Source organism: Spermophilus citellus (genome assembly GCF_964194105.1).
Source record: "Spermophilus citellus genome assembly, chromosome: 9".
Taxonomy (NCBI): Eukaryota; Metazoa; Chordata; class Mammalia; order Rodentia; family Sciuridae; genus Spermophilus; species Spermophilus citellus.
The window spans coordinates 26,517,227-26,535,448 of NC_138191.1; the positions used below are offsets into that span (position 1 = coordinate 26,517,227).

The 18,222-nt window shown below is 46.5% G+C and overlaps 1 protein-coding gene across 1 annotated transcript; it reads right to left on the reverse strand.

The window, feature by feature from the left end:
* Positions 1–9,718: 9,718 nt before the first annotated feature.
* GSTM4 (glutathione S-transferase mu 4) lies at positions 9,719–15,359 on the reverse strand. Its single transcript, XM_081306872.1, has 8 exons — positions 15,202–15,359; positions 14,861–14,936; positions 14,358–14,422; positions 13,982–14,063; positions 13,782–13,882; positions 12,701–12,796; positions 12,511–12,621; positions 9,719–10,948 (listed from the first exon to the last, which is right to left on the reverse strand). Exons 1-8 carry the CDS (start codon positions 15,235–15,237, stop codon positions 10,859–10,861), a joined length of 657 nt encoding a protein of 218 aa, XP_081162998.1. The 5' UTR covers positions 15,238–15,359; the 3' UTR covers positions 9,719–10,858.
* Between the last annotated feature and the right edge of the window lie 2,863 nt (positions 15,360–18,222).

Sequence of the window (18,222 nt, forward strand, 5' to 3'; positions counted from 1 at the left end):
TTACAATGGCATAACTGAGACCCTCCCTGCAATTAATACCAGAGCAGGGGACACCAAATCTTGAATATATAAGCTTCTCATGACATTCACAGCCATGGAAATCGAGGTTGGAAGTCACATAAGCAGTAGCTCCTTTCCCATGTTCACCCTCCCTCGAAAGCTGCACAGAGACTGTTGTGCACAGTGACCACAAATAGATGATTTTCTTCTTAACACCCTTGAAATTCCGGTGATGAATGGGAACCTTTACTGTAACAGGGGCCACTTTGTGCTATGAACATGACCCTGAAGTGGATTTGGGGGGAGGTTATTCCCTTTCTTCTCTCCCTCCCCACTTTCTAGCCTTGGGGAAGCAATATTTCACATCTTCTCCTCCTAAGCCAAGTAAGTTGTCCCTAGCCCACACACACCGCAAGAATGCAGTACTCCAGACGTTGCAGACTGACACCACAAGAACTAAGAAACAGCCATCTTTCAAGGCTACAGCTGAATCACGACCCCTGATGGGGCACCCCTGGAAGGTAGCCTTTGGATCACCTTTAAAGTCCTCTGTTCCCCTGATGCACCTGGGACAAGGGTCCCTGGAGTTTCTCCTGGGCCAGCAAAGCAAGAAAATTTATTTTTCCTTTTTCTCAAACCCTTGTCCTCATTTTTGAGTTAGTATTCGGGACAACAACCCAGCTGTCTGTAGCATTACCAGGAGAAAGGTATGTACCTTACCTCCACAAGAAGATACCTTCCCTCCAAGCCCCCTGAGCGCTGAGCTTTCAGACAATTCTGCGAGTCCATGACAAATAGAAAAAGCCCCCAAATAAATGAGTATGCTCTAGTGTTTGGGACAATGTGTGACTATATCAAACTGGTCACTGATGTTTGTGACCAATATGTGCATTTGTTTGCTGTGTGTACAACTCAGGTTAGAAACAGAATCAATAAAAGAAATAGACATATTGTTTCATGTGGTATGCATACATGCCTTATTTATTATGGGAATTGGCTCATGCAATCATGGAGGTGAATGGATCCCATGATCTGCCCTCTACCAGCGGACGAAGACAGGAAGCCTGTGGTGTATTCGGTCCCAGGCTACAGACCTGAGTGCAGGGCTGATTGGAGGCAGGTGCTGGGGTACATCCCAGTTCAAGTCTAAAATCCAAAGAACAAGGAGCACAGATGGCCCAGAGCAGATGAGGGATGTCACAGGCATGACGATGGCAAAGTCACATGTCCTCTCACTATTTCTTCCATCCAGGGTCTTCTCTGTTTGGATGGCCTCCTCCAATACTGATAAGTGTCTTCTGTAATCAATCTACTGACTCAAGATGCCCATTTCTTCTGGAAACATGGTGGCAGACACCCCAAACAAAACTTTTTACTAGTTCTCAGGGCAGCCCTCAGCACAGCTCCTTGAACACCAAGAAACCAGCACCATGTGAGATAATGGAATTTACAATATCCTGAGGCAAACAAAGTCTGGGTCTGCCACAAGCTCAGCCTTGACCTGTTTTCCAGGAATTGCCTGAGTCACAGGCTGAGATGGTCAACTGAGCTTAACACGGGGAGATTCACTGACACAGAGAGTCATCCACAGTGATTCTTCAGGAAAAGCAGACAGTAACAAGTAACAAAGAGTGAGCACAGATATCAATATACCAAGCTTGTAGGCTAAGAGGGACTAACCAAGAAAGATGGTCCCCGTGCCAGGTGTGGAGGAAGCCCAGGAGGACACCTTGAAGGCATCTAGAAAACTGAGTAGAGCCAGGATGCTGGACACTTAAGAGATGGGCACCAGCCATTTCATATGGGTGGCAAGAAGGGTCCTGGTCTCCCTGCTGGGGACCCGCTACCCTGGTCCCTGCTCACTGTGAGCCACAGCCCTATTGTCCTGTGGAAGGATTCCATGACCACAGGAGGAAGCAAGATTGCATGCATAAAGGGGTCCTTTATTCTCTAGACAGACTCCTAGGCTGCCTGCTCTGAAGGTGTCAGAAATGGGACCAGGAAGTCTCAGACTCCACCAGAATCTCAGAAACCCAGCAAGTGCCAGGGACATCAGTCATTCCCTTGGAAGTAGCAAGGAAAGGTGGCCAGTGCAGGGAGCCAATGCAATTAGACAAAAGCTGAGCAAGTGGGGTTGAGTCTTCTCTGGGCACAAGGAAAGGCTGTGTGGCAGGGCGCTCAAAGGAACAGGGACAAGCACTAAGCAAGTGTCTTTTTGGCAGGGCCAGAGAACAGGAGACAGAACTCTAAGGAAAGGGACAATCAGTGTCCACAAATTCACTAAAAAGCCTCCTGGAGACCTGCTCTAAGGATATCAAAAATGGAACCAGGTTGTCAAATCCTGTTCATCCTGTCAGAATCCTTGTGAAGCCTCCTGCCATTTCCAGTGTCAAATGCCATGGAAGTGGGTAAGTAGACAGGGAGCGTTCCCCGGTGAGCAAACTCACGAGGGTAACTGGTGCCCTGATTCCCACGATTGGAATGCCCAGCCGTTTCCCCCTGAGGTAATGAGACAACCATGCGGGCACTATCTGGTTTCCATGGATATGCCCTTGGTAGGTAGGAGCCCCATGTTACTTCTAACCTGGACCTGATCTCGGTTAGCTAGGACTTAGGGTAAAGTAATACGAATTAGAATATCAACATGGTAATAAACTCCCAGGCAGGGAGGAGTGGACACTTTACTTCTGAACTTCTTCTTCACCATTCACTTCACTCCTCTCTGCTCCTCCTGTCTGTCTGCTTGCACTTTCTGTGTCTGTGTCTGTTCTTTTGTGCACCTCCTCACAGGTATTCCTCCACAGGTGTTCCTTTATAGGAGTGGTAGTGACACTTGGCAAGTCCAGGGAGGAAAACTTAGAACAAGGTAACACCAGCAGGTGTGTTTCAGCCTTTATTGGGATCAGCTGCCGCTCTGGGGTCTGAGCTGCACACAAGGGAATACTGGATTTTCAGACAGTTCTCAGAGCAGGGGTGCAGTCAGCTCTGCAAATCAGAGCCAAGGACTCATGGTTGAATTACACAGAGAAGCAAGAGGGAAGGGACATTGCTGAAGAAGACTGAGAAATGAAGCAGGCAGAGGTTCCAAAGGAGGAGGGATTCAGTGGAAGAAAGGGAGCCAAGGAGGCCTTGCAGAGGAGGAGGGAGTGGAAAGAGGAGCAAGGACTTAGAAGACTGGTGCCTGGGTGCAGAGAGCCAGCTGTGTGAGGAACCCGGGGCCAGCAGGGCCAAAGATGGCTCCTTCCTCTCAGTCTGGGTGTTACAGCCTCTTACTTGTTGCCCCATGTGGCCATCTTGGAATACATAGGTGTTGGGAGGAAGCAGCTGGACTTCATGTAGGCAGAGATCTTCTTCGGACCCTGTGAGTGGCGAGAGGAAGCAGGAGCTCAGGGCTGCTGTCCCACTGGACTGGAGCAACCCCAGTGCAGGAGTAGCCCTGCCAGGAGAGCGCCAGTGCTGAGCAGCGCACAGTCACCACAGTTTCTGGGGTCTGGAAGGACACCCTTCAGGGACATTCTTCAGTTTGCAGTGACTGAAGAGAGTATGCAATGCAAAATGCATTATATGCACTAGAAATTGCAATGCAGCTTAGAAAACCCACTCAACAACCCAGCAAGATTGATCATGTATCACCATCTATCAGGAGGGAACCTGAGGTGCAGGGAGAGGGTTTAGGGAACTTCCTCATGCTCACACAGCTAGAAAGTGGGAGGGGCTGGAGAGAGCCTGGCTCTTGCCTTTCCAGTTCTGTGCTCTCTGCTCCACTCCCTTCCTGTGCCCGGACAGAAGGCCTTGTCACTCCCCATTTGCACAAACATTGTCCTTTAGGCACTAAAAACTGCCCATACCTGAATTTCATACAGAGAAAAATTCTACCAGGACAAAGGGGCAGAGAACAGTGCACTGTCTGTTGGAAAAGACTGAAGACCACACTGAGTTATTCACAAGAAAATTCTGGATGAACTGAGACACAGGGAAGAGCCACAAAGAATTGCTGGGCAAAGATCTAATCTATCTCCTGAGACTAGAAAGTCCAAATGTTTCTACCAGGTACCTGATCCCAAGCCTACTAAGCCCCAAACTAGCTCATCTCCAACACTTCCACGACCCAGGCCATCTCTTCCCTGTTTATATCATGTGCCTTCCTTCCAGGAGAGTGACTACGGATCATGTTCAAGAAGATGCAGGGTGCTCTAGCCAACAAGCCAGGCTCACAAGACCTCTGGTCCCCACCCCTCCAGCACTTCCTTCCCATAGTCCTGCCACATCCTGGACAATTCCCAAGGCCTCTCAGCAGAGACCAGAAAACCAGAATTGTTGAGGAAGTAGCTGAGAAAGTGCTTTACTACATGAAGAGTGGGAAAACGAGAGCTCACTGGCTGAGAAACCTGCTATACTAATGTCTCAAATTCCCAGATCAGCACCAAAGAAGGTTTTATTGGTGTCAAAGTGAACCTGGGGAAACCCCTGAGTTTCTCTGAAGTGATGTGCAGGCTGTGATCCTCAGCACCCAAGTGGCACCACTGGCAACTCTTAGTCAGGTGCCTGCTGTTCCCTGCTGCACTCAGTCCCAGGATGGGGCCTCCATACATGTCCACTGGGCCTGACACCAAAGCTCATGTGGAGGAGACACTGAATAAGCGTGAAAATCAGTGTAAGACCCCAGCTCACACACAGAACGCTTGAGATACTCAAGAGGAGAGAGGATGATGGCTGAAAGCAAGATCCCAACCATCCAAAGAGCCATAATAAAGTCCCCAAGGGTCCCCACATATACTCACCCAGCACCAGCCTCCACCCTGGGGTGCCGATGCTTCCCCAGTTTCAAGTCAATAGGAAGAGTGTCATTTGGTGGGAACCATACAAGGATAGGGGCGACAGAATATGTGGTCTTCCTTTAAAGGATTTTCCTTTAGGGAATTTGAGGGACCCAGAACTGTGGTCACCTGACTAAGGATATACCCATTAGCCAATTTGTATTTTGGCCCTGTTTGTGCAAGAAAATCCAAGAACTAGAAATGGGGACACTGAGGTGCCACCAGTACTACCAGTCTGCAGACTCTCACACTGAGCAGACACAAATGCATTGGTCATGGCTGGGGTATGAGCTTGGGTGGAAGATTATGTTTTCCAAGGAGCAGACACTTTTCCTGTTTTCAAAGGGAGATAGGAACGGATCCATAGGGGACCCTAGAGGACTCCACACAGGACACAGCTAGGCCAGGGCCAGACCTCAGCTGTCCAGGTCCCTGCATTCCCATCCTAGCCTTGCTCCTGATGATTCAGTAAAAAATGTGTTTAAGTTAGATGAGAAACTGTAACATTGTACTGCAAATCAGTATAGAATTCAACAAAGCAAATCAAAGCATAAAAGAAATAATAAACCATGCAACTTGAAAAACAAAGAAAGAAGGATCTACTGGAACATCTACCAACATAGTGGTTAAGCTGACAGTTGCTTCTCTAAACTCATCACCTTCATTGACTGAGCATTAGTCCAAACACAAAAACAAAAAGGAATTCAAAAATTTACACAAATCAGAACTAAGAAATAAGACTTATAAATCAGTACAAATGATTCCTAAAATAGGGGGTCATTTTTTCTTGCCTACATGTGACTATTGCAACCAAGTAGGTCAAACACAACAAAATGTGTGGAAGAAATAAAGATCTGATGGAGTAATAGGAAGTAATAATGAAAAAGCAAAATAAAGGCACCCTTGGCCTTAGAGATTTGTACCAAGAATTTTCAAAGTTTTCCAGAAAGGAAGGTGTGACATGAATTGTCATAAATTCCACCCCTGTATGGCATGAGAAATGTCCCCTGGGGAGACAGTACAGTGGGGATGGTTGCAAAGCCCTGTCTTTTATAGGTCTGGGTCTACTATCAGGTGCTGGCATCTTAGAGAAAGAACATGGTGTGGTCAAGAGCGCCCTGTGCTCCTGCCCAGCATTCTGGGGAGGGTCAGAGAGAAAAGGGTGGGGAAGGAGAGGGGACACAGTGAACAGTTGGGGTACATAGGGTTCTTTTTTTTTTTCAAATCTTCCCAAAGTCTGAGACTATATCAAATAAAAATTGTTTTAAGGAAATACATTTACCACCTCACCCAGGACACACAAACATATATTACTAATTAAAATACAAGTAAAGTCAAAAACATCACAAATTGACTGCATAAGTGGAATTCCAAATTTTAAAATTATTTTTCTTTATTAAAAAAGGCATTCTCCATCCACATCACTGCTCTGTAACAGGAGGTGATTATCCCCTCAGGGGATTTGGCAATGCTCACAGACTTCTCGAATTGCCACAACTGAGAAGTGCTACTGGCCTCTCAAGATCAGGTGTGCTGCTAAACACACCCCCCTTCCCCCACCCACCCACCCTACCCCCCCACCCCCCCACCCCCCCACCCCCCCACCCCCGCAATGCACAGCTTGGTACCCAGAACAAAGAATTAATGTGGTTCCCAGTGGCAGTTGTGCCCTGGTTGAGAAACCCTGGACTACAGACCATGAGTAGATCAAAAGCCACAACTGAGGCTGTGGTTGTAGCTCAGTGATAGAGCACTTGCCTAGCATGTGTGAGGCACGGGGTTCAATGCTCAGCACTACATATAAGTAAATAAATAAAATAAAGATCCATCAACAACCTACAAAAAAAAAAGCCACAACTGGACCATTGTCCTAATAATGCTGGCGAGCAGGAAGGAGGCCTGAGCAGCCCTCCCTGGACACCAGCTACAGGGTGCAGCCTGCAGGGAGGAACTAGAAACACTCTGACCCAGGGTACGGCCCTGTGGTCTCAGGCTGCACATAGGGAAGAGACAAAGAGGGTGGGGCAGAGAACTGGGACTAACAGCTGGGGAGGCTGTGCAGCCTGCACTTCCAGGGTTCAGGGTAGAGAGGGGAGTGTCTGTGATCACCCAGCACCCTATCCCAGAGCCAGGCAGCCTGAACCCAGCTCTAGCGTGGTCATTCTTCAAGCTGCTATCCCAGGGCCAGACAGGAAGAACTGAGCTTTTTTAAAGAGGTGTACACCATGTCTGAGAAGGATGTGCAGAAAACGTCTACAAGTCACTTCCAACTTACAAAGACTTGACTAGGACCCTTCCTGCACTTAATATCCCCTAGGGGAGGCCACACGATGAATACATGAGCACCGACAGACCACCACGCCAACAGTGATGGGCATCCCCACAGCAGCACTGTCTCCCACTCTTCACACAGCTTTAAAAGCCTCCCAGACACGTTCCAGTGCATGACCTGGGCAAAACACACAGGCAAACAAATGGTTTTCCCTGTGGAAGCCCTTAAAATACCCAGGATGAACAGGGACATTTACCAGGAGAGAAGATAGCTTACCTCCAAACCTGCATCCAGTTCATTCCAAATTGAAAAAACACTCAGGTAAATGGATATGTCCTAATATTTTTGTATTGTATTTCATTTAATAAACAGATTCGTTCACTAGAGCCATCATTTGAGTTCATTTATTTGCTATATATAATAGGGTTCTCCACAGAAACAGAATATACATGTATAAAGAGAATATGTGTGAGTGTGTGTGTGTGTGTGTAGTATATGTACATAGACAAACATTTTTTAAGACAGAAATTGCCTCACATATTTATGGAGAAGGAAAAGCCCATGATCTCTTCAATCTAGACAAGCAAGGAAATCAGTAGTGTAATTCTGTCAAGTCTGAAGGTCTGGGTAGGTGGAGGGGCTACAGCTTAAGTCCCAGAGAAATTGTATGGTATAGAACCAGGAACCTAGAAATCCCAGGTAAGATGGATGTCCCAGTCAAACAGAAAAAAAATTCACCCTTCCTTTGGATAATGCCTGCCCACTTTGGTAAGGATTATCCTCTTTACTAGTCCAGATGCTAATCTTTTCTGAAAACACCATTGCAGGTGCACCCAGAAATAATGTCTTATCACCTATGTGGGCATCTCTCAGCCTAGTCAAGTTGATACGTGAAATTGACCATCACATTATGTGACAGGACCTAGAATAGAACCACAGTTAATTACTTATCCCTACAGGAAACAAAGGTTTTGACTGCAGCAGGCTCATCTTTCAACCTTCCACAGGAATTGACTAATCAACACAGAATGAGTAAACAGAGAAATTTGTGCAGGGAGAATCATGGACAGTGATTCCTCTGTGGACACATGCACAACGAATAATTTACAAAGAGTAAAGTGGAAAACTACAAAGCATTACAAAGCTATGAAAGTATCATGAGATGGCAGTGTTGGCCCCCACATGCCTACATAATGTAGAAAGAGGTCCATATGACTTACAGTGCCACCAAAAACTAAAATATTCTATCTAGAGATCATCAAATAGTCTATTAATAATAATCATTACAACATTTTCCCCATTACCTTATAGTATCTGCTTGGTGACCTACCCAGATAAAATAACCAAACACCGGGGCAAGTAGTTTAAAGATGATCATCATGCTAGAAAACAAGTTTTAAAGTTAGTTAAATGCACAGATCTAATGGCATGATGTTGCATTCCTGGCGACAAAAACACTCAGGGTCACTCCAGGGGAACTGGGCTGCACGAAATAACCACCCAAGAGACAAAGATACCTTTTTCTTTGGGGGGTCTTGTGATGGATCCTTTGACCTTAAGGGTCCACAGAAAGACAGAGAGAGCGCCAGCGCATGCTGACCCCTTTTATTGAGGAGAAGCTATTCAAATGAGGCAAGGGGTCAGGTTTCAAGGGGCTGAGTCTAGCTTCATGATGTCTGCTGGCAGCAGGTTGATTGACATCTAGGAAGGCCACACCCAAAGGCAGAGCAAGAGAAGGGGACACACAAAGGGCGTTTCTGTGGAACATTCTGTCCCAAACAGGGCAAAGGGGTAATATCACAAAGGAACAGGTGAGCGTAGTTCGACCCATGGGGCTGCAGGAAGGCACACCTAAGCATGAAGATACATTTAGCGACATTTTTACAACTCTCAAGATCGGGCCACCATCTACGGCCACTTTGATGTGGCCAGATCACAGGAAGTGACCGGCAGAGCCTCAACCGATCAGGAAAGGTCACAAGGCATGGTGGCCTCCCAGAGCATGAGAATGACTAGACAAACTATATTGAGAGTGCATGTACACACTAATCTCACCTATCCAAAGAAATGAGCGTCAATCAAAGGAGAACTTGAAGTGGCGCCACTAAAGATAGAATGAACACCTGCTATGTTCCGAAGCTGTTCTGGGTATTATACCAGTGAACAAGGAGAAAAACACATGGCCTCCTGCCATTGACTTCTTCCCTCCATGAGGGAGAAGATGGTGAACACAAACACAAATAATGTATGTTGGATATGTGTACTGTTCACTGAAGTACAACTGAGATGCACAGATCACCAGTGTATACCTCTATAGATTCTGACATATGTCTACTTTATGTAATCACCACCCATTTTGAGATAAGGAACATTCCAGCACTCTACAAGTTCCCTTCAATAGGAAGCTTCCACCCCATCAAGGTCAGCATTTACCAGACACCTATCACCACGCAGTCATTTTCCTTGTTCTCCATTTTTATATAAATATAATGATGATACCACTGGTACTTTTGAGTCTGGATCCTTTTACTCAAGATTACGTCTGCGAGGCTCATCCATGTTGTCATGCGCAGCCTTAGCGCATTTATTTTTAACGTAGCGTACCATGTCATAACAAGAATAGTAGAACTATATTAATAAAATGGTTTATTTGTCCATTCTTCAGTTGAGGTCAGTTGTGGGCTATTTAAAATCAAGCTGCTTTCAAATCTTCTTGCACATGTCTTAACATTGTCTTTTGGGAGACCAAAAACATTCGTTCTTGTTGGGAGGGATCCTGGGTCCTAGGTACTTGCATGTTTAGGTTTAGATGTCGTTGCCACCATTACAAGGTGGTTGTCCCACCAGCAATGTATGAGAGTTACAGTTAATCCATAAATTCAAAAACTACTGTCCGTCCAAGGAATGTCAGCCATCTGAGTGAGTATACACCTGGATGTATATGGTATTTATAACTACTCTGCTATGTAATGGTGTTTACCATGTTTTCTTATGTTTCTTGGCCATTAGAATGTTCATTTTTGAGAAACATCTATTGAAGTCTTGACCATTTTTGGATATAAGTTTCTAGAAATACAGCTCTTGGGTAAGAGAACTTTCTTGATAAGCAACAGTATCTCTTACCTGAGTCTTCCCTAAATGCCTCTGCTTTAGTTTGGATCCTGAATGTCCCTCAAAGGCTCATGTGTTCATGGCTTGGTCATCAGGGTGGCACTATCAGGAGGTAGTGGAACCTTAGGAGACAGGGCCTAGTAAGAGGTACTCAGGTCATTGGGGACTGGCCCTCAAAAGGGATCATGGGACTCTATCTCCAGAAGGACAGACAGCAACTCCCTGGTGTAGGGTGCTATAATTTAGAGCAGGACAGCACTTAGGGGCTGGACGACAGGTAGAGCCAGGACAGGTTTACACAATTTCACGCCAGTTTTTCTACCAATTGTATACTGCCCTCATGTAACTATTTGCGGGCAAGGGCATGGGTCACTGACATGGGCTAAGGACATGTGCTAAGGACACAAAGGCTCGTGGGTGTTTTGGAGTTTCTTTTGAGACTCGTTCAGTCTTTCTTTTTCTGTATCTCCAAATTCCCATCTCAGGATTAGAGGGAGAAAGGAGGGCCAATAAGGCCATGGGTATGATAGGGGGATGGACAGAAGAGAAAAAAATGAGAAGATGGTGCCAGAGCTGCAGGGGGTCTGGCCCTTTCCCAGGGCCCTGGCAGCAGGAAGAGAACAGGCTCCTCACTCCCTGATCCTATCCTTTCAAGGCCCTACTTGTTGCCCCATGTAGCCACCTTTGTGTACAGAGGTTTGGGGAGGAAGCGGCTGGACTTCATGTAGGCAGAGATCTTCTTCAAGCCCTGCAAGTGGGAGAGAGAAAACAGAACTCAGGACTGCTGAGGTTCAGAGAGGTTAAGTCGACTTCCTCATGCTCACACAGCTACTAAGTGGGACAGACTGGATGCAGCCTGGCTGTGTATCTCTGATTCTGTGCTCTCTCGGCTGCACTCCTCACCTCCCCTTCCCACCAGAGGTCCTGTCCCCACTATCTGCACAAACAATCTCCTTTTTCACAGGAGGCTCCTTCTTGCTCCTTGAACACAGAAGAAGGACTGAGCATGACACAGGGCAGCTTGGGAGAGGTCCAAGATGATTCACCCAGTGACTCAGCAAAACCCGGATGATAGTATGTAACTGGAAATGGACCCACAAAGAAAGGACAACTCTAATCACTGCCCTGAAGCAGAAAGTCCAAGCTTCTCCACCCTGTACCTGAGTCCAATCTCACTGTGTTCCAAACTACCTCTTCTCTAGCCCCACTACACGGGACCAGGCAGTATAAAAGCCTGGTGTGCTTGTGGGCCTTCTTTAGAGGACAGGGACTGCACAGACGCTTTCTAAGGGGTTCAGTGCAAATCAGGGCTGCTGTGCCCAAAGGATCAAGCCCACACTGGGCTCAGGCCACAGCCCTCAGCTTCCTACACTCCTCACTCCCAGGCTTAATCCAGCCCTTACACAATCCCCAAAGCCACTCAGCCTGGACCAAAACCAGAACTGGTAACAACTAGCTGAGACAGCGCATTTCTAGACAAGGAGGGGGAAAGGCTAAAATACTGAATCTGCTAAAGAGGTTGTTTTGGTGAAAAACAAGGGAACCTGCGGTGACCCATGATTGGCTCTAAGGTGAGGTACAGGCTGTGCTTCCTAAAACATAAGTGGTACCACGGACACCTCATAGTCTGATACCTGCCATTCCCTGCTCCACTCAGTCTGGGCATGGGGAATCTTTGCATGCCCTACGGGACCTGACAGCAGACCTCACATGGAGGAAACCCTCACGGAAAATAAGTGTATGAGTGAAAAATAAGGGTATAGCCCCATTTCGCAGATGGAACACTTAGAACACTGAAAAGAAGAAAGAGGTCAAGGGAGAGGAAAGGAAAGTCCCACACCATAGAACACTTCAGGATAAAGTCCTCTAACACAGATACCCGTATATGTACCCAATTCAGCACCAACTTCAGCTCTGGCGTTCAGTGTGTCCTCAGATGGGGGTCCAACTGGTGCAAAAAATTCTGCCTCTGGCACAAAATATATCCACTGACTGGTGTCCTCAGGAGCCACAAGCTGACATGGAGCCCAGCACAGCCTTTACTGGCACTGGGACCCTGAGCAAATGGCTAACCCTCTACACTCTGTTTCCTTATCTGTCCAGAGGGACTGATAATTTTATGTACCCTGCAGGAATGTTGTAATGATATATTTGAACAATAGATGCAAGGTGATAAACACGGGTCCTGGCACAAAGCCAGTGCTCAATAAATGCTCTCTCTTCTTCAATTAGCTTCATGACTAAGAAAACATAGTGGGGGGAGAGAAGGAAAAGTTGATAGCCAAGAGGAAAGAGGGTGGGAGGAATCACCTCAAAGCGGGATACGAAGTCCTTCAGGTTCGAAAATTCATCCAGGCACTTAGGGTGAAATATTCGGTGCAGGTCAAGTATATCATAAGCAAGGAAATCCACAAAGGTGATCTGCAGAAAGCCAAGGATGAGTGGGCATGAAATTCTGTACCCTGGAAAGGGTGAAAAGTCCCAATTCTTTTGTTTTTACCTTATCACCAACAAACCATGGCTTCTTCCCCAGGAACTGTGAAAAGAGCTTCAGTACCTCTGGGAGGTGCTCCAAGTACTCTGGCTTCAGTTTCTCCTGAGGCAGAAAATAGTTGTCATTATCCTAAGAAATAAGTTCCCTGGTAGAGTGATAAGGCTCAACATTGCTATTCATGGCCCCAGCTAGCCCCAAGTGAGAAACCATCTTACCTAAAATGGGGATTAAATCACTATCCAGTTTTTTTTTTATTTAATGAATTGGCATTTATTGATTCCTATAGGATACCTGACCCCATCCTTTAGAAATGATAGAACATCAAAGAAGAATAGAACATTATCTCCAACGAGACATTATCACCAACCACCTCCTGTGGTTTTTGACCCATGAGGGCCTGAGCACCTGCCAGGCTCTGAACTCAGATGTTAGGCGGTATCAAAGAAGCATGAACTGAAAGAGCCCAGGAGAAATGATGAAAGTTCTACCTAGAAGGTTCCAGAAGAATGAAATACACATTTGAGTTTTTCCCATAAAGTAAGGAGTATTTGAGGCTGATAAGAAGGAAGGAGAGGAAACTCTGATTGACGCTTAGTTGCCTAATAGAAAAATTTATTTATATGGGTATGAAGGAGACAGCGCTAGGAAACACTTGGTTGAAGGTCAAAACTCAAGAGTTCTGTAACAATCCATCTTTTTGTACTTCCTTTTCTCATAGACTTAAGTATGTGCATTTCATGAGAAGACACATGATGTAAACCAGCTGGGAGAGGGCCTAGGGCAGAGATGAAAAGTGGAAAGAATTCCAAAATTTGACTTTATGCTCTAGGAAGTAAATGTCCACCTTGAGGAGTCTGGACTGTACCCTATAATGGTGGGGATTGAATAAAAGTGTTCATTTGACACAATCTGATGTTAGGAGGGACACTGACAGAAGCACGCAGAATGTACCGGAGGATAAGCAGCACTAAGGAGTTCAAAAGTGAAACAAGACTCATCTAGAGGGGATTCTAGGAGTCCAGAATCCTGATCCAAATCCTGCCGGGTCCAGCCCAGTAGGGGTAGGGGTGGTTAGCAGATGACTCACAAAGTCTGGGCTATAGCAGACTCTAGCCAGCTCATTGGAGATGTCCATAGCCTGGTTCTCCAAAATGTCCACACGAATCATCTCCTCTTCTGTCTCCCCACCTGCCTCACACACAATAGAGACACACCTTCAGCCTCCCACCCCAGCCAAGCCAGGGACATGGCCACCATCCCCCACACCCTGCAGCCAGCCCCACTCACACAGGTTGTGCTTGCGGGCAATGTAGCGCAGGATGGCGTTGCTCTGGGTGATCCTGTGAGGCCCGTCAATCAAGTAGGGCAGCTGGATGGACAACCAGGGATGGTCAGGTGAGATGCAAGGACCCACTTCCCCTTCCCTAAGTTAGGGACATGGAGATCTGGTACTTGGTACGCCTGGCCCATGGTAATCACTACACAAACACACTGTGGAATAAGTGCATGATCTGGGACACAGACCATCACACAAAGACAGTGTAGACACACAGAATTGAGAGTAGTTGAACAGAAACACTGATCTCGAAACTCTAAACTGGGGCATAAAGATGAGGAAGGGATGCTTTCAGTTTCCCAAACTACCCCCGTCCTCTGAACCTACATTGGGAAAGTCCAGGCCCAGTTTGAATTTCTCATCCAGCCACTGGCTTCTGTCATAGTCCGGAGCTGTGGAAGAGAAGATGATGTGAAAGTAAACCTCCCCTGAGTCTAACACTCCTTCCCCGCACCCTCCCAAGGAGGCAGATGCAAGACCCCTAACAGGGTAGATCTGGAATCTCAGACACTCCACTTCACATTCCAAGATTACAGGGAGTAATGAATGCTTTTAAGGGCCATGAATCCAACATGATTGAGGCTTACAAAATGTTCAGACAAGGGCTAAGGGGAACCCAACAAGATCACAGAGGAGGAGCCAGCACTCCACTCCCTGAGTCCTGCCTTGTAAGACCAAACTGCACCCTCAAGGAGGTTTCTGGGAGGGCGCAGGCTCCAAGTGCACCAGGAGGAGTTCTGCAGAGCTGAGCAACAGGTGGCCAGGCCATGGGCCTCAGAGCACCGATCAGCAGGAGCTGGACAGGGGGCCAAACAGGCGGGTGACATTACCATCCCCCATCGTGTATCTCTTCTCCTCATAGCTTGAGTCTGTGTATTCCAGGAGCAGGCGGATGGCATGAGCCAGCTGGGAGAGATGGCCATGGCAGAGGTCAGAGATGGAGGGACCCTGATTTCACCTCCTCCACTAGAACCTCCCACCCACACCTAACACCACCCGCCTCCCGCGAGCTTGCGCACTCTGGAGCTCACTGTGTGAGGAGAGCGCCTCAGACAGACAGGCAGGGGACTCCAGCAAATCCTGAAGAGGATTCGTCTCCTAGAAACCGCCCTCCTCTGCTCCACACGTCTCCGGCCCACGCAGCCCCGCCCGCTCTCACCCGCCAACTCACCCCGCGGATGTCCCAATAACCCAGTATCATGGGCATTGTGCGGGTGTTGTGGGGAGCCGACTGGCCTCGGTGGGGCTGAGCCGTAACTTTTTGCTGGCGCCGGGCAAGGGAGGGGGCGGGCCCTGGTGGCCGGTCCCGCCCCGCCCCTCTTACGCACGGTCCTCCCCCCGCCCCTCACACCCGAGGGGCCGCTTTGCTCAAATCCGTAAAGAATGAGATCCAATTCCGCCTCCAGCGCCGCCCAGCGGCTCCCAGCCCTACCCTCTGCTGGGTTCGTGGGGAGTAGGCATTGCGCTGGGAGTGCGGTAGTTGGTGAATGGCTGAGTACCCCTTCTCCCTTCCTTGCCCTCCTCGCAAAGCTCAGCCCCTGGATTGTCGGTTTCCCGCAGGTTGTGGGAGGATCAGGCCATAAGTGCTACTCCCACCCGAAAGTTTTAATTTGGCACTTCGCCCTCATTAAGTCATACAAGCCTTGGTCTGCAACGTTTTGCTGATTTGGATTGTTGAGACATGAATCCCTATTGCAAATGCATTCCACCATTGAGACAAGACCGATCTCGCAGACCCGTCTGGGTCCTGCCTCAGTAGCGGCCTCTAGCTTCAAAGTGAATTTTTTTTCTAGGTTTGCACACTGTGAGACGATGGTACTAGGGCTTAGTCCTACCAATAACCACGTGTCACCTAACGGAGTTGGATAAAGTCTTTATTGTGTGAACATCATAGCGTACTTGTGCAGACCTAGATAGTGTAAGTCAGTTACTTGAGGTGGCCTTTTTGATTCAATCAAGAGGAGAGAACATGAGATGAATGAGGCTGCTGCTAGGATAACATCGTGTTTTACAGTTAACATTTTTTATGTAAGCTGGAAGAATATAATCTACACTGACCATAGTAAATTCATAAACCAGTAACATTTAATATAATTATTAAGTATTATGTACTGTGTACATTGTATGTGCTCTTTTTTTTTTTTTTTTTTTTGAGGTGGGGGGTTGTTTTGAGACATTCTCACTATGTTGACCAAGCTGGTCTTAAACTGATAGACTCAAGCATTTCACCTGCCTTAGCCTGGGGAATAGCTGGGACTACAGGCCAAGGCTATCACCGTGGGTGTGTATGTGCTAGTCTTTCATATAGTTGACAGCACAATAGGTTGGTTATACCTGCTAAATCTAATTTGCTTAACATTTTTATTTTAACATCAGCATGACCTACACTCAACTTCTCTCCTTCTTGGTTTATAAAAACACTAAAGAATGTCCTGTATTTTCAAAACACCTGCTCCTGTCGTTCTTAAGTGACTTCCAGTCTTCAATAGCCAAACTACAGTCAACTGGAGGGACTGTTAATTAATGAGTAATGCATTGTACCATGATGTTAAGAGAGCTACAGCATCACTAATCAATAAAAATTTTTAAATTCCATTATAGTCCTATGGAATCACCTTCATACATGGGGCCTTTGACCAAAATGTGGTTAAGTGACAGTGTGACTATACTTATAGTTCTTATCATATATTAAGTGTATCATTTCAAAAGTTTTATACATCTTGACCTTGGAAAGACAAAATTTCCAGATTCAACTGAGAAAATGATTTTTAAAGCCAACATTAATTAGAATAACTATGAAACAACAGACATTGCTACATTAGTATTCATTTATTTGGTCACTCCTTTTTTTAAAAAAAAATGTCAACCACATGCCTATAATCTCAGTTGCTTGTGAGGCTGAGGCAGAAAGATCACAAGTTCAAGATCACCCTCAGCAATTTAGTGAGACACTGACTCAAAATGAAATTTTTAAAAGGCTGTGGATGTAACTCAGAGGTAGAGCACTCCTTGCACCCCTCAGTACCCACCGCCACATACACATACATACACACACACACACACACACACACACACACACACACATAGTTGTTGAGTTCCTACAACAGATAGGCCCCATGGATAAGACAGTCCCTCAAGTTGCCTGTAGTTTGGCTATTTGAGACTGGAAGTCACACAAGAACTACAGGGAGGATGTTTTGAAAATATGAGACATGTCTTGGTGTTTTTATAAACTGAGGAAAGAGGCTGAGTGCAGACCATGCTGGTGTTAAAAGAAAAAATGTTAGATATATTAAATTTAGTAGAGTTTTAGCACAGAATGAATTATGAACAGGCAACACTTGGAATCAGGAGAGGCTGAGAGCACCCCCACCCCAGCAATGTAGGCAAGGCAGTATTTATCATGAGAAAATGGAAGTGAAATACAAAACAATTTAATTGGTCCCAGTTCAGCATTTGCTTTGTAAGGACATGGTCTTATGAGTTGGCCACCTGTAGTTGACTGAATCTCAGCTGTTGCGGTTGGCTGAAATGCAACTACCTATCAAAAGAATACACTCTCAGGTAGGTTGCAGTTTGTTTACAAACAAGTTAGGTTGCAATTCATTATGCTTGGAGGTAGCTTAACACAAATTAAACTTAACATTGGCCAGAGCAAGGATTCTGAGGAGCAGGTAAGATGGGTCTCAGAGCACAAAGGCCCCTTCACAGAAGGAGGACAGCTGTATATAAGAAAGGGAAGTACTAGACCAGCAGGCTCTCAAAGGTGGGTCCCAGGAGCCAGGAGGATCATCCCAAGGGTTGCTAAGAGTCTCTGAAAGCCAATAGGGAGCATTGAGATTAGGGACACTGGGAAGTGGTTCCCTTCATCATAAAGTGTGTTCTGTGATTGTTGAGAAGAGTATTCTTCATGTCTGTTGATTTTTAGGTGGCTTATTGTTATTCAAGTCCTCTCCTTGCTTATTTTCTTTCTGCCTGTCCCACACATCATTAGAGTGGATAATTAATGCCTCCCACTGTTATTGTCTGTTTCTCCACTCAAGGCTGCCAATTTTTGCTGTTGTGTCTTGTTTTTCTGTTCCCACTGTGAGAGATGTAGCCTGTAGTTTGTATGAAAAGCAATCACCTAATCCCCTACTCCAGAAGTTCTCCCAAATATCTGCTTGCTTCATTTTGCAGGGAGCAGGCTTCT